Genomic DNA, 17,493 nt, shown 5'->3' with positions numbered 1-17,493 from the left:
CAGCAGATTTCACCCCAAAAGCAGCCCACGTGGGCGAATTGTATCAGAGTGATGGCACAGTGAAGGGACTGTGTTCTGATGACACAGTGTTAATTCTGGAGGCGTTACAGTGAACAGAAGTGAACAAGACGAGCCGCAGCTTGGTGTGTACTGAAGCAGTCAAACATCAGGCGCTACACACACACACACACACACACACACACACACACTGGGAGGGTCTGTGTGAAGTCTGAACACGTAGGCCTACTAAAACCTGTGTGTGTGTGTGTGTGTGTGTAATTCAACAGAAGCCACAGTTTAACCCTTCATGACTCTCTCTCCCTACAGACAGAACAACACTTTGGACATCCTGAAGCTGGCTCCCTGATGCACGAGACGGGCTCGCGCCCAAACTAACTGACACACACATACACACACACACACACACACACACACACCTTCCCGGAATGGCTGATCAGGAGAAAGGCAAAGGTGAGTGACAGTCGGGTCTGTTTTCTAGAAGAAAGGATCAGTGTTGTCATTTCTGCAGACTGACAGAAAGCGTGACTGTTACTGACGTTACTGACGGAATGCGCGCGCGGTCAATACACAGAAACTAGAAACATTTTTACATTTATTTATTTAAGTCTCATGTCTCAGGGAAAGAACTGGTTTACACACTACGACTAAGATGAATGGTCGAATCCGTCAGTACTTTTATCCCACGCCGAATAAATATGAACAACTTAACCTAGCGAATGTGTGAGGAATTAAAGTGTGCAGATGTGTGTGCAGATGTGTGAGCAGATGTGTGTGTAGATGTGTGTGCAGCCACAGCCTCCTAGGGCTGTGCGTTTTCACCACAGTAGGCTATTCTCGCTTTCATTTGACCTCCTCTTCCTATCCATGACGGTGGAAATCTTGCTTGTACCGGTGATGGGATATCTTCCAGAACTGCAGCAACAAACGCCAGTTTCCCACTGCTGCAGATTCACGCGCGCACGTGCCGAATATGGCGAGGTGCGCGCTTGCCGTGTTCTCTGGCACGGTTCTGAACTTGGAGCTGCTCCTCTGGCTGTGCAGGGGATGTTTGCATGTGTTGCTTGACACTGGAGACACTGCGATTAAGGATGGCACACTGCAGTCACAACAGAGCACTATGGAAATTGTATTCATAGTGATTTCACCTATTTAATGACTGCAGGTGCGAAGTCAGACCTTTTACAATGGGGTGGCCATGATAGACCTAAAGACATTACAGGGATGGCAAACCAGGGTGGGCCAATGTACACTCATGGGCAAAAAAATGGGCCAAGCCCAAAATGGCAAAAATATTAATCTTTTAATGATCTTAACAACAAATCATAGGTCAGGAAATTAGCAAGAATTAAACAAACAGATAAAGGAACTTAGTATGGGATAGCTTTTCACTTTGATTTCTTTAAATATTTTAAAGCCTTGTGGTCCTTGATGTGGCAGATAACCAAATAATGACTAATCTTTAAGAAAAGAAAAACATCCCAGAAGATATTTTTGGAAAATTTTGTACACCCAGACATGTGTTCATTTGAATTTTACATCAAACATTTTAATCATTATCATGATTTTACCTTTGCGTACAAGAAGACTACATAAGTGAATTTCCCTGTTTCTAGCTTTTCCCCAAACAGTTCACTGCAGCAAAAGTAAACGGGCAAATGGTGGCACAGGATGTCTCAGGAGTGCATTTGTTTAATTCTTGCTCATATTTTGACCAATGATTTGTTGTTAAGACCATTACAAACTTAATATTTGCCATTTTGGGTTTGGCCCATTTCTTTGCCCATGCAGGAATGTACTACTACTACTGTACTACTACTAGTAATGTCTAGGGAGGCCACCCTGTAGCTATTACCATGCATAACTGAGGCAGGAAACACTCTTTTGCATTAACAGGGTATGAAAGTTGACAGCCAAATTAAAATATAGGAAGTGCTGCTGTTATAGAACTTAGTACTGAGAAGGCTACAGTGTGATGATGTAATGCTTTTCAAGAACATTTCATGAGTTTTATCTTGGCTGCTAATGCACATAGTTGCTCTTAACTGATATGTTCTATTTGTACAATGGTTTATCTATAAATGTATAAACTGCAAGTAGCATTCCATTTCATTATCAGTGCTTACCTCATTTCTCTCCATAACTTTCCCCTCACCTAATGGGCAATGCAGCGATTGTAGCAAATCTGCCATTAAACATGGGAATGTGGTATCTTTTAAATTATAGCAGACAGGGAGAGAGGAAAATGGGGGCAAAGTTTTTGTTTTTCATTTATGAGGGTAATGATATGATTCTCGATCACTGAATCAGAGCTGTCGTTTCTCTGTCAGTAATGCTTTTGTCCTAATGCACTGAGCTGTCAGCCTTGCATTAAAGAATGTGTTGCCTTGGATGGGTGGGTGAGTGCACATCAATATGGGTTAGAAATGATGTTTCTAACTGAAATTGTGACCTATGTTTTTTATTTGGACTGTTCCAGCATTTTACTGAGCTCATGCTGATCCTCCAGCTGTGTAAAATGTCCAATCATAAGGCTGGGAAACTGCTTGAATAGTTAATATACCACTCAGATTCTTGAAAACCACTGTAGCTGCGCTTTTTGATTGATGCGTGGGTCTTTGATTGGAGATCATTAGAGATCTCCAGTGTAGATCAGTATGTCACCCATGCATTCCAGAGAATCATATTTGCTTTTGACTATTTTATGACTCGTAGGGAAATATTATGTGCTAGAGATCGCATGATACCACTTCTTATTTTCTGATACCAATACCTTGAGTGTCGGCCGATTTTCTTTAAAAACTACTAAGCTTTAAACTACTACTTTTAACTGAAGTACTTCACAGTTTAGTTCACTCTTTCAAACAAAAATCACTTAAATTGTAAATATAATAAATATAATCGAGTATAAATATAATAAAATCAATCCTAACAAAAAAAAAAATAGTCAAGTCTCTTTATATGTAAACATTTCCAGTTCCAAAAATTTCTTTTCCAAATCCAATTCCAATCATTGCCATTTGTTACAGGGTCTGATATCTGATATGCTTTCTCGGATTTCCGAACCACCAGTTCTTTGCTGTTATCGATACTAGATATTGGACTGGTGCCGTCTCCACTATGTACACAAATGTAATGTACATGAAATACACATAATAATTTCACTTATCACTGATGGGGAATCCCAGAACACTGTGCAGAGGTTTTGTATATGGATGTGATTACAGTAATAAATTTATAGAAAAATAAATTTATTATTGTAATCACATCCATATATATACTGTAAGGAGTATTGATATACTGTAAGGAGAAATATTGTACCTCAGGAACCATGGTGCAACATACAATACAGGAGTGCTGAACACTACATGAGAGGCAAAGAATTGTGACAAGATCTAGTAAAATCTACAGTTCCTACGCAGGACATTTCAGTAAAAGACAAAGCATACAGTATCTACCCAGAGCATTGGGAGAATCATCAGGAGGATCTAGGTGGGAATTATGCTGTGCCAATCAGCCAGAGAACAGAGAAGAATGCTTTAACAGTGAGATGCAAAAAAAAAAAAAAAAAAAAACAGAGATCGTTAGAGATCTCCAGTATAGATCAGTATGTCACCCATGCATTCCAGAGAATCATATTTGCTTTTGACTATTTTATGACTCATAGGGAAATATTATGTGCTAGAGCTTGCATGATACCACTTCTTATTTTCTGATACCGATACCTTGAGTGTCAGCCAATTTGCTTTAAAAACTATAAGTAAAGAAACACAACTTGAATCTCAAATAAATTAATTGTTGTAGGTTATTGATACTCTGCAGAGAGCAGGGAGAGAGCCCTGGCTACAGCATGCATCCTGACTACAGTAGTGTCAAAATATTTGATCCGCCTCAAAATTATTCAGCACCTCATTTTTTCCATTTGTGATCCAGTAAGACATTATAGTATCATGAGTTATTATGACATTTATTGAAATCATGTAAATTGTTGATTTTTATCATAGATGGTTTGTATGTTGATACCAGACATTAACATCCCATCCACCTATATTTTGGACAAACCATATAGTTGGAATTGCTAAAGCTTTAACAATTTAGATATGCTCTGCCCTAGTGTATTTTCTTCATTTGTTATGAATATTATTTTTGTAATATGCAGAACAGACAACAGCAATAGGATCTGATTTTGTCTTTGTCATATTAGTTACCTCTATTTCTAAGTGGTAATTGTAGTTCATGACCAAGAAGATGCATTTTAAATGAGAAAATTGTATTTCGAGGTGTTCCTCATGTTTCATTTGGTTTGAATTGAGTAAATGTTCTATATAATATATATAACCAAATTGCCCTTACATGATTTAGTTACAAATAAAAAACTGTATATTGCAAGCAGACCACTGTGCATAGGACATGCTTGAGTAAACTGTGCCACTTCATTGCACGCATTTTTTTTAAAAATCTGAGATGACAGTTCTCAGAGCATTTCAGGAATAGACTTAAAAAATATCCATCATATGTGTAAGTTTTTGTGCATGTCTCATGGACAAGCTTTATTTGTTTGCACTCAAGCATGTCAAGCATTTTCCCTTTTCGTCTTGAAGGCAGTGATTTACAGTCACACTTACAAATATTCATTAGGGAGTCCTTTTGGAGCATAATATGATTCAAGTATAAAAGCTGTTTAAGGACCTGAGAGTCATACAAGTGCCACAAGTTTCCACTGGGCCTCTTCCACTCAGAACATTAATGTTTCTGGTCTCCTGCAATGTAAAAATTCACACTGCTCATAATAATAATAATAATAATAATAATAATAATAATAAAAGATTCGCTATGCAGAAATTGAACTTAGCTCTATCCTAGATTATGAGTGAAATAGCCAGAATATGGGAAATTGTGGTTTAAATTTTTTAACATTTACATTTAACAACTTTTACATTTAAGACTTTTGCTTATTTAATTATAAAGATTTAAGTATGCTAGAACATCAAGGACATTTGGTCTATGTATACAGTATAATGGTCAGAGAGTTTGAACCATAGTACTGAAGCTGTGTCAGAACCTGATGTGAAAAGAAAATGTATCTAATGGCAACTTTAATCTATATTATCGTTATTATGCCATATCTGGTTAGTTAATCATACAATGCTTATTAATTTCACTGATACTTTTTTCTATGTCTTCTTGTCATCTCTCTCTTCAGTGACTTTACCCAAGCACATTGCTTCTGACTTGCGGATGGAGCATATCGCCCAAGAGTCCATGGACAGCTCCGATGATGAGTTTTTTGATGCCCGAGGTTAGTGTCACTTTTATTCCAATGGTGTCCAATATTCATTTCTCAAGCCTGTATGTCTCTGTGTGCATTTCCTCCTCTTAGACACATAGGAGTCAATTTCCTGGCTCTATTTTAATGATGGCATTATTTGAAAGATAGTAGATGTCAATCAACCCAAATTGCCATGATCAGTATAGTCAAAGGAGTGCTGCGCATAATGCAGTTAGCAAAGCCTTTCAAAAACATCCCGTCTGTTCACACTGTGTCCTTGTGGATGTTCGATATCTTCCATATAAACACATCTACACTCCACTGTCTAATCTGAGTCAGCATCTGTGTTTTAGGGTTTTATTGATAACTGAGATGAATATATGGTTAGCAGAATAGAGAGATTAGCAATACTACATTTTAGGCTGACTAGATCTCCAGTCTGGATGATATGATGGCTATTAGTAGGAAACATTTAATCTTACCGGAATCTCATAAATAAGAAGAGCCTGGTTGTTTGCTGGTATACTGAAGTTAAATATAAGCTACTATGTGGCCAGTAATGACAGATTTACTGAAACCATAATATACATTTAAGTCATTCATCTTCAGTAACTTTTTCTGGTCAAAGTCGTGTTGGATTCAGAGCCTATCCTGGGAACACGGGAAATGAAGTGGAGATACACCCTGGATAGGATGCCAGTCCATCACAGGGCACAATGTATACATACAGAGAAGCATTTATGTGAGAATACCTGCACACATGTGCAGTAGATCCAGAAGCAGATACATGTAAGCTCAGGACTTACCACTGTAGAGACTTATTTGTACAGCTGAGTGGAAGTGTCAGACAAATGCCTGCCATGTGGCCTACTGTGGTAAAAAAAAAAAATAAAAAAAAAAAAAATAAAAAAATCAATTTTCCATTAGATATCCAGTAAGTGCCTACAGCCTTTTTTTTGAGGTTGCTAGGAAATCTCCTGGTTGCACAGTTTGCTAAATGGGATGATTTAGCATGAAATAATGAAAAGAATTAGTGTAAAAATGTATTAGTGCTTTAGATATTCATTGCATTCAGTGTATTCATCCCCTTTGAACATTTCCACATTTTATACTGTTACAATCTGAAATTGAAATGGATATCATTGGGATTTTCTACCATTTGATTTACATAATATGTCAGACATTTGAAAGTGCAGCATTTTTTTTAATTGTGACACAAACGTTAAACAAAAAAACAGACATTTTTTGATTGCAGAAGTATTCACCCGCCTGGACCAACTTCAGTTACAGCTGCAGGTCTTCTGGGATATATCTCTATCCTGATATGTTTACCTATTTGTCTTGAGCAAATTTGCTTAAGCTCTGTCAAAATGTGGAAAAGTTCAAGAGGGGTGAATATTCATAGTACTATAATATTTCTTTCTTGTATAAATATTCCATTATTGTCCAAACTACTAAGTGTGACCAATCCTGACTGCCCTCACCTGCCTCACTGTTCCATTTAGAAAGTGTGTGTGTGTATGTGTGTGTGAGAGAGAGAGAGAGACTTTACACTTTATCCATTGCCTCAGTAAAGCTGCATAGAGTTAAATGTGAGGTCAATGAGGTAATATAGTAATAATTAGTGAGGAAGTTACACACTATCTTTCTTTTCCCAGGAATGATATAGATATGAATAGGAGTTACACAAATTCCTGGAAACGTGCAACTTACACTACTGATATGATAGGAATATTTGGGTCCATGCATTGCTCTCTCATATACATTTTTATTTTTTTTATGACCGGAGTTTATTCTGTACTTGTTTATCATGAAAACTTTCCTGTTTCCATTGCCTTTACTGACATCTTGACAAACGTTCATGGTAGATTTATTTTACTGATGCGCACTCACATGAGTAATGAAAGAAGTTTTGATGGAGTTTGCCTAAGCATGTTTGCAATTAATTATCAGCTCAGGCACGTGATTTAGATCTATTATGAATTGCTCCTGCAGGCAGATCGCTTCCTCCATTTATGCTGTTACTGCAGCCATTTGTTATGCTGTCATTACTAATTCATTAACACGATATTATGCTACCACGCAGCATTCAAATTTATCAACTCAAATTTTTGTATTGATTATGTGGCAGCAGCTGCAGCTCAGAGGCTGAATGAATGTTAGGTCTTTTATAGCACTATAAACCATCATTAATTAGTCTAATCCAAATCTATTTAGAAACGCCTTTTGTGATTTCTATAGGATTAAAGGGCATTGTCGAATGTCTTCACCTTCATTTATAATGTCAGTGTCCTGGCCTTTGTGTGGGAAATAGGGCAGTTCATCATTATCTGTGTGTTGTTTGGTCTGGATCATCAAGTGTAAGGTTGTGATAGACAGATGACAGTTGATCCCCTCGCACATAGCAGATGCTGTTAGTAATCAGACAGACTAATCATGATCTCTGAATGTGTTCTCAGAAAAGAGTGTGAACAGTAACATTGTGTTTGGTTGAATGGTTGTCATAAAAATCAGTGTAGATAAGTCAGATGACAGGAATGTTTTTTCCCCCCAAATGTGATCGGGACCCCTGGTAAGCTGGCCAGCAGGCACATGAGGATGTGAAATTTAATATTAAAATAATGTTAAATGCTGTGAACTGAATATTGTGATACCACTCGAATGCTCAAACCTGACTGATCGGCAGGTATTTATTATTTTTCTGTAACAGCGGTTCAGGTTCCAAGGTTTATATTAATATACTTGTTCTAATATGTTATTGTTTCTATAAAAACAATTTATAAAGGGATTTGTATGGTGGATGTACAATAACAGTTGATATTTGATGTAGTGTTGATATGGTGAAGTTGTCCATGCGGAGACATGTCAGCACTTGTAACGATAAAGCTTACGATTGCTCTTGTTACGATAAAGCGTAAAGAGAGAGAAAATAAGAACTGCTATAAGAACCCCCCCCCATTAAAGGAAGGGACTGTATTATAGCTTTAAGATCCTTAAGTTGTTTTTATGACTGTCCTGATGTATCTTATTGCTTTTTTGTCATTTTCTGTCACAGTTCTACTTCAGAAATGTTATATTTAGGAAACCAAAGATGACCATTAGTTATTCATGTATTCATGGCTGTTTGCGTGTATCAAATATTGAAATCCCAAATTATAGCCAGAAACACTGAAGGGAAAAAAATGACACATCTAGCAGCTTATTGTAATTTTCCAGTCTCAATGGGATCATTCTTTTGCACCATAAGTCGTTTAATTTTGCACTATTAATATTTTATACTCTTAATATACTCTCAATTTTGGTCTAGTTTAATACTGTGTTCCTTTTCCAGAGATAACAGCCCTGTATTTATATATTTTCAGAATTTTGTTGGTAGAATTCAGGCACTCGGAGACTGCAAACAAATTCTTTACTATTGTAAGCATGTTGTCATGATGAATGAGGGGTGCTGATCATGTCTTCTTGATTCTGTCATCAATATTTGCAGAAGCTAACTGCATGTTGATGATATCCTTTGCAGTATTTATGTTCACAGGTATTCGTAGTCCTTGGCAGCCTGCCCCATACTGTACATTAAAAAGGGAAAACCCATCTCCCTTCCTTTTTGTTTGTTTGTTTGTTTTGCTTCTTATAGAAAGCCTTGCTTTTATCCTTTTGTAGGACAAGAAAAAGCTCTCACTCTGGCTTCCCTCTGTTGAATGGTTTGTGGGTTTTATTTATTTTCCCCCTCTTTTCTTTTCTTTAGGTACATCGCCTGCTATATTTACACATTTCACACCACAGAAGATTCTCTCTCTCTCTCTCTCTCTCTCTCTCTCTCTCTCTATCTATATATCTATCTCTCTTCTTTCTTTCACCATGCTTTCACTGTTCCATAATCTTCCCCTATGTTATATTGATCTATTCTTTGCTAGAGAGCTTAATAGTTTCCAGCATTCAGTTTACTTCTTAAAAGCTCTTTTCTTTTAGCACACAGGCATGGCACCTCCTTAGAGGTGCTAGTCTCAGTGTTTCTGTCCATCTTTGTCTGTTCACTTGTGTAAAGCATAGAAGGGGCAAGATGGAGGATGAGACAGTGACAAAATGGCTCCAGAGTTTTGGTTGTAATATGGCAGAGTGCGAAACTGTGTTACTGTTACTACCCCAGAGGTGATAATGTTATCACACATCACAGTCCTCGTCAGTCTCTTTTTTCTTTCTCTTGAAGTTTAATAAAAAAAAAAAAAAAACCACAGCTAGTCATGTTACCGAGAAACAAGTGCAAAGTGTTCTGTCCTGAAGACAGCTTCATGTCAAAAAGCCACCACATCAACACATCAACAATTATACATTTTTCTTTATTAGCAACATTCTTTAAAATATGTGTATTTTTTTTAACCTTCCTCTGAGTTCTGATATGATATACAATTCATTAGAAAACTTTCAAATTTATAACATTTCTTAAGTAGGATTGTGAAAAACAATTGCAAAAAAGCCATCGATACATCAGGACAATCACAAAAACAACTTAATGATTTCTTAAAGCTATAATACAGTCCATTCTTTTAATGTACCCTCCAAAACCATGCCACCAGAATGCACGAAAAAACACCTAAATGCTAGTCCTTAATAAACATTGAGGGTATGATGGAGAGTACACTGACCAATCAAGCAGTAATACAACATGCAAGGAATAAAACACAACGGGTCATACTGTTATAGGAAAATTATCAATGACACAGTGATTTGATGCAAAGCAGAGACCTGATTTATATCAGCATGTCAAAGACTTCTGCCAAACTGTAACTTCCACCAGAATGCTGAGACTGTGATATTCTGTAGAACAGAATACTAAAAAAAAAAAAAAAAACACAGAATACTGTAAAATGCTAATTTTATTCCATATTTTCTTGTTAAGGCTTTAACAACAATATTGACCAGATGTCCATTAATATTCCATTCTAAACACTGTATGTACAGTACTGTAATGTACAGTAAAAACACATATAGTTCACTTGCTATTATATCTTATTTATTATAAATATATTTTGTATTATTCTAATTCTTATTTAAGTAATGAAAGTTATTCCTTCAACATGCCATGCATAGGGAATCAGTGTTGGGCTGGGATTGTGGCTTTGGTGATCAGGCTAACTCACATGTGACAGACAAATAACGAAGCTACTGCTTCAGATCTCATTCTTAGCCACAAGAGAATCTTAACACAAATCACTTTCTTCATGTCCCATTCTGTTAGGGCATTTAACATGTAAATACAAGCCCGGAAAGACTGGTTGATGATACAGGTCTCAAATGTTTCCCCCCAAGAGTAAAATGTACGGGACATTCTCCTGAAAACATAAATGACTCAATGAGACGAGAAACAAGAACATTAAAAAAGATATAGAAATATATGACTACATGCTTGTTTCATTAATAGCTTTTCAGTTCATGCTGTTGGCTAATCGTTTAGACTGAGCAGATAGATTAGGTTTAGCATGAGCAATGATGTATGCCTATATAATACTGTGTGATTAATAACCAACTGTCAGGATTGCTTATGTGAGCAAAATTAGAGCTTCCAGTGGAGCTAAACTGAGTGTACAAAATGGATCTTGGTTCGTATACTTTTTTGTCCTCATTTTACTGCACTGATCAGGTTCCCACATGCAAGAATGTGTGTCGTGTGTGCTGATTGTTGTTAGTACTTTGGCACTGTAAAGAGCTGAGGTACACATAACACTAACCTGGACACACCTGTTATCTCTCAGAGTCTCTTCTCAGTAATCCCTATTACAGTGATAAAGCTATGGAAGTTTTCCTTCAATATTTTTGTAGTTGTGTGACCAGAGTTACAGAAGAATTTGATTAGAAAAGCAAGCTGTTGTTTTAGTGCATTCTTCTGTTTAAACTGATGTGCAGCTTCAAGCTGGTGTCCTATTATTTTCACCCTTAACATTTCCAAATGTTAACTGCCTAGTCAGTATTGCAATGAAAAAAGTGTCAGTCCAGGTCTAGATTGGAACACAGGCTGGGGAGAAATGCGCTACATTAGAAAACTAATTAGTCCAGAAGGCTTTTTAGAAAGCAATAGGCCCTCCCTCTGTTTCCAGACATTATCACAGATTTTATCTGCTCCGGTCATAATCTGAGGGCTGCAACTGACTGGCATTTGGCCCTGTTGGTTTCACACACACACACACACACACACACACACACACACACATAGCTCATTTGTATTCTCCCCTACACCATCTCCCACCAAGTCTCTGTTCTCATAAGCAGCAGCCGTGATCTCCTTGACATGCTAATTCTCATGTAATTGCATTTTTCTAATTTCTTTTGGCTCTTTCACCATTTTAATGCATAATGCCTCCAAAGGAAACAAGACAAAAATAGAGCGACTCAGACAGCAAGAGGGAGACTGAGCATGTCATCAGAGGAAGGCTGTGTTTTTCCAGCTCGCTAGCTTATTGTATTTGGTCATGTATATATTTGTACTAAAGGAAGCTTTTATGCAGTATTAGGATTATTATTATTATTTTTCCACTCCTGAGTATACTGTGATGTAATGGAGAGCAAATGGACGTAGATAAACAGAATCTAAACAAAATCCTTTATGTGTCTGAATGAAGGAAAAACGATAAGCCTTGTTTGGTGATGTGGATATAGTAAGTAGAAATAAGTGTATTTGCACAGTTTTCTGTTGTGCGGAACAGAGAAAGCAGTCATGTTTATATATGATGAGAGCGTGAAGGTGGTGTTCACACAAACAAAAGCTGTGCCAGTGACGCACTGCTGGCAACCAGATGATCCCAGGCCTGAAGTCATCAACCCTGCAGCGAGACTGTTAAGGCATGTCTGCTCACAGCACACACACCCAAGGATTTGCATGAATCACTCATCCTTCTCTTTTCTCTCTGGCGCTCCCTTTCTCTCTCTCTCTCTTTCTCTCTGTAGTATACACAAATAATGTTCATGCCTCTGGCATATTTTGGGTATGTGTCTGTATCTGTGTCTATATCTGTATCTGTATCTGTGTGCTTCTTTTTCAGCATGGCTCAATGTCTGTTTCTCTAAGCCTGTGTTTCTGTGGTTGTGCTACGTGGTTGTATTAGTATTTCTGCGGAAAAAAGATATTTCTAAATTCCACCCTAAAAAAAAAGATCAAAAAGATATTTCTAAATTCCAGCCTCACAGTGCATAGATGTGTTCCATTTAAACAAACCAAAGTTTTATGGTATAAGGTTAGTAGGCAACCATGTAAAAACATGCAAGCACATGGTCAAAAACAATACAACAGTACTTTAATTAAGCAATATTGCACGAGCAGGAGTGTGATTATACTGGATTTTGACACGTCTGTGATTTGGTTAGCTAATCACAGCTGCACCGATATGCAGTATAACTTCATGAATGCAAGTGTGATATTGCTATTATACAACAATATTACCATTATCTTGTTCTATAAACCAAAAATTAATATCGAGTAACTGACATTTCGAGCAAGATATACTCAAATGTTCTGTTTATTTTTGCTATGCTAGTGGAAATAGATCCCGAAGAAGCTGCACTCACATTATAGCCTGTTGGCAATCTGGCTAGCTAGCTCACGTTTATTGGTACGTTCCTGTTAAAAGTGCTTCCGGTCAAACTGGATTCCCTTCTTCCTTTTCATCTTCATTTGACAAGCTTTTATATTTTAAGCCGAAAGTTATATTTGTGAAAAATGTATGGTTTGCCCTGTCCACTGATGATTTCACTAACACTATTGTAGTAACTGTTTTGAACTAGGAAGTGGAATTTTATCTGGCAAACACAGACAAGTGGAGTGATACACACAGTGAAACATCCCAGTGTGGTTATACTAAATATAAGCACTCTTGGAACGCCACTCGGCCAATCAAATTAGAACTAACTGCTGTATAGTTTAATTTATACCCCAGTCACAGGTTTATATTATGGTTTATATTATTGTGCTTGTTCTAATACATTATGCTTTCTACAGTAGCATCTCATTCACAGGAACACATAGTCTAAGCCTAATGAACACATTTTACAATGTGTGCTGTTATTTAACAAAGAAATATACGGTGAAGATTTCTGTAAGGAGACATTAACATTTATGGAAGGAGTTTCAGGTGTCAGCTTTTTAAAGGTCAGTAAGTTTTCTGTCACATGAGAGTCTTCAGGACATTTTTATCTTAATAACTTAAAGAACAACTGAGAATGTTTATAGCTGTTATAACGTAAAACTTAGGATGCAAAGTTTTAGAAATGTGTGCATGTTGACATTTTCAATGCTAGTTGGCACTGATGATGAAAGTACTGACTTGGCGAGACCAACTGGCAAAAGGATTGCCATCAACATGAAACATTAAAGTTTAAAAAAAAGAGATTTTTCTCCATAGAAAAGGATGAGTCAGAGACGAGCTATCGAATATTAAAACAGAATGATAAAACAGCCTGAAGTACTTTCAGATTCAGACCCACATATATTCACACAAATTATTATATCAAGTAATATCCAAGTTATGTCCAGCTGCAGCCAAACCAAAACTTAATCTCAGCCATGTAAACCATCATCACTTTCCAAACTCCTCCTGAGTCTCTCTGTGTTGGTCCTTAGCGCTTTCCTGATGAGAGCATATTTTCTAATATATTTTGAGGCCACCATGATAAGTAATTTACCAATAAAAGAATGCATAGATGATAATTGATAGAGATGCATTTTAATATGTGTTTTAAAAGAGTCAGTGGTGCAGAAACCATCAGATGGTACAGAAAGGCTATCTGTGAAATTGCTACAAACTGTGACATCGTAACAAGCCAAACCATGCAGTTGTGCATAGATGCTATGTGTGCTTGTGGCCCTAGTGTGATTGCAATCAAATAGAATCAGTCACTTTTTTCTTGCATGAATCAACCTTTTTTCAGTGCAACTGCTGAGGGTCACTCCACTCAAATGAACAACAGAATTGAATTGGACCCAGATAATTTATAATGGTTAGAATTAAGATAGCTCCAATATAATGCAATCCAGTTTATTATGTAGTTCATTAGCTTAGAAATCAATTAAAAGTGATCTAAAGTCAATTTCTCCAACTGACCATATTTCATAGCAGTGAAGGCTATAATTGTATGGAGATTATGAAGGTTTATTTAAATTGATTGTGATAAGGAACTTTGCATGGGCATGCCAGGTATTTTTGCTGAATGATGGTAATTATTTTTCACACTTGATTCTTTGCTTCACAGTGGTAAGAAAAATCATATTATACTGATGTGTTTTGAATCTGGATGTGGTTTCATCTCATCTCATCTCACAAATGAGGAAACCAACTTGCTTGCTCATTTGTTCTGTATATCATGTTTAATTGTTGGCCATCTGCATAAAACTGATAAATGATTGTTATATTTTCATTGTTAATTCAGTGTAATTAACATACACATAAATTCCACTTCCTCTCTCTGGGTTGTTCCTTGTTTTTTGTCTGACATGTTTATTGTGAAGGACATAAATAGCTGGTAGCATTAGACCCACATGGCACAAGACCCATCACGCCTCTTCCACACCTCACTGCTAATTATGTATGAGTGCCATTATTAACATTGCATGCATGAAACCACTATGAACCCTGGAGAATTTTCACATATGCATGCTTGTTGCCTTATTGTATAGTGCATGCCCATATACCAAAAGAAACCTGCATCTCTTCCCCTTTATTTCTCTTGCCCTCTCATTTGTGTTCCTTTCTTTATTCACTCTGCTTGCTGGCAGTATGTGGGAGCTGGAAAGTGGGATTTGAGACGCTGCGTGGTAGCTTGTTACATACAGAAAAGGGGATACACAACAAAGTGTTTTCATTGCAATCACAGATTAATTGAAGTCAAATTCTTGTGGGATGATATATCAGATACTGGTGCAATGGACAGCAAAGCTTTCAGCAGGTGATCGGAAGACTTAGAAGGACTTAGATTTAAATTGAGAACAGCCAGACTTAGGGAATATACACAAAAATACAATATGTTAAGGAAAGAGACGCCGCTTGACATCTGGCATTTGACAGTCTTAAGTGCTTCTAAGTTGGGCTGACTGACATTTGCTTATTGTACGTAGTGTTAAGAGCTAAACAGCTCCACTCCTAGGGTCATGAATGGAAGTGTGCAGCTGGGCCACTTGCAACTGAGACCCTCCACAGCAGGCAAGGTTGCTTTTTTGAGCTTGAGGCTTTCATTCAGCACAATCACTCCTCAGAGAGCAGTCGATTTGGAAAGAAAAGCCTGTCCTATTTAAAGGGCAGCCACAATCTCTGTCTGGCTTTCATATAATCAGTCAGCCTTGGGTTGTCATGACATCTGCGGTATAATACTTGCAACCTAGCTTAGCGCTGCTTTGTTTAATTGACAGCATAGATGAATTAATGTCTATTTTCTGTTTGTTTGCACAAGAGATTATGTGCTGTTTCTAAATAAGGTGCCGTATGTAATTACAATTTGAAGCAGTGCTGCAGGTGTATGAATTGTAGAATGACTGATAATGAATGCTCATTCACATGAATATGCACTTACTGGAATTTTTAACATTCCACCACAGTTCCCACAGAGCAGTTCTGGGTTTTGCGTGTGCAGCACTTTCTAGCTGACTTTCACAGGCATGAATGAAGGTTATTTTTTAAACCTTTAGAAGGTCTGCATATGGGCTGCTTTCTGTGAATTAACTTGCTAAGTATCCTTAAACCCGTGTATCCTTTGGCTCGTGTATCCAGTCTATAATTAATAGTAGTCTTACCAGTGGCTATGTCCCATCATGTTTTAAACATGCAGTGATACAGCCTGTGCTTAAAAAGGCTACTTTAGATCCACTGGTTTTAACTAATTGTCATCCTATTTCTAAGCTTCCCTTTCTTTCGAAGGTACTGGAGAAGGTTGTTTTTCATCAACTCTCTTCCTTTTTAAAGAATAATGATTAACCATATTAGATAGGTTTCAGTCCGGGTTCAGAGCTCAATATAGCACAGAATCTGCTCTTTTGAAAGTGTTAAATGACCTGTTATTGCCTGTTGATTCAGGAAAATGTATCGTTTTGGTTCTCTTGGATCTAAGTGCAGGCTTCGACACCATCGATCACTCTATTTTGCTGAAACGTCTTGAGCAGTATGTCGGCATTAGGGGAACAGCTTTAAACTGGTTTGCGTCCTATCTTAGGGGAGAACGTTTTCTGTAGAAATTGACAATTTTACTTCCTCCTCTGCTGCATGTACATGCGGTGTCCCACAGGGGTCCGTTTTAGGCCCTGTTTTGTTTTCCCTCTATCTCCTTTCATTAGCTAATATTTCTCGTAAGCATCAGATTTCGTATCATTGTTATGCAGATGACAGTTTTATCTCTGTAACGAATCGCCGGAGGCGGGTTGTGTAGGATCCATAAGCAGTTTAATAGCAAACAATCCAAATCGGCAGGCAGAAAACATATTTGAGCAAACGAGAGCAAAGTCCGGTAAACCAGGAAGTCAAGCAGCGAGGTAACCAAATCCAAAACACAAGGCAAAGGCAGTAATCCATAAACGTGAACAGGGTCATACACAAAAGGCAAACAAAACACAATGGTAGAGAGAAAAGGCTTGGCAATGTCCTGAAAAAAATACTTCGCATCCTAGTGTGGTGAACGCGCTGCTTAAATGTACGTAAAACCCCGGAAGTGTTCCTCGTGGGTGGCGTCACACTCAGGCGAGGGCTCCCTCTGGCAGGCAGGTGCCGGTGGTGACTCTACAATCTCCCAGTTAAGTCTGACGAGAATACATCTCTCAAGCCATTACTTGATTGTTTGAGTGAAGTTAAAAGTTGGATGGCAGATAACTTCCTTCAATTAAATGATTCTAAGACTGAAGTGTTTGGACGTCCGGATTTTGCCTACATCTTCTCAAAGACCTTGGCTCCTATAACTAACACTGTAGGTACTTATGCAAGAAATTTGGGAGCTATTTTTGACCCGGCACTTAAATTTGACAAACAAATAAACTCAGTTGTCAAATCAGCATTTTTTCAGCTTAGATCGCCAAAATTAAATCTTTTCTCTCGTTCAGGGACTTAGAACCCGTTGTCCATGCATTCATCTAATCTAGACTGGACTACTGTAATTCACTGTATTTAGGGGTCACTCAGTCTTGTCTGTCTCGCCTTCAGTTGGTCCAAAATGCTGCGGCCAGAGTTTTAACAAGGACTAGT

At 37.6% G+C, this 17,493-nt stretch overlaps 1 protein-coding gene across 1 annotated transcript in view; it reads left to right on the top strand.

Moving 5' to 3' along the window:
* Positions 1 to 260: 260 nt before the first annotated feature.
* LOC113533058 (membrane-associated phosphatidylinositol transfer protein 3) overlaps positions 261 to 17,493 on the top strand; it is a 60,721-nt gene continuing 43,488 nt past the window's right edge. Inside the window, exons 1-2 of the mRNA XM_026924888.3 lie at positions 261 to 471; positions 5,222 to 5,317. Of these exons, the coding sequence (XP_026780689.3) occupies positions 447 to 471; positions 5,222 to 5,317 (121 nt within the window). The 5' untranslated portion in view covers positions 261 to 446. The remainder of the gene's footprint in view (positions 472 to 5,221; positions 5,318 to 17,493) is intronic.

This window comes from Pangasianodon hypophthalmus, chromosome 14 (assembly GCF_027358585.1).
Source record: "Pangasianodon hypophthalmus isolate fPanHyp1 chromosome 14, fPanHyp1.pri, whole genome shotgun sequence".
Classification (NCBI taxonomy): domain Eukaryota; kingdom Metazoa; phylum Chordata; class Actinopteri; order Siluriformes; family Pangasiidae; genus Pangasianodon; species Pangasianodon hypophthalmus.
This window is presented reverse-complemented; position numbering and strand designations above follow the sequence as displayed.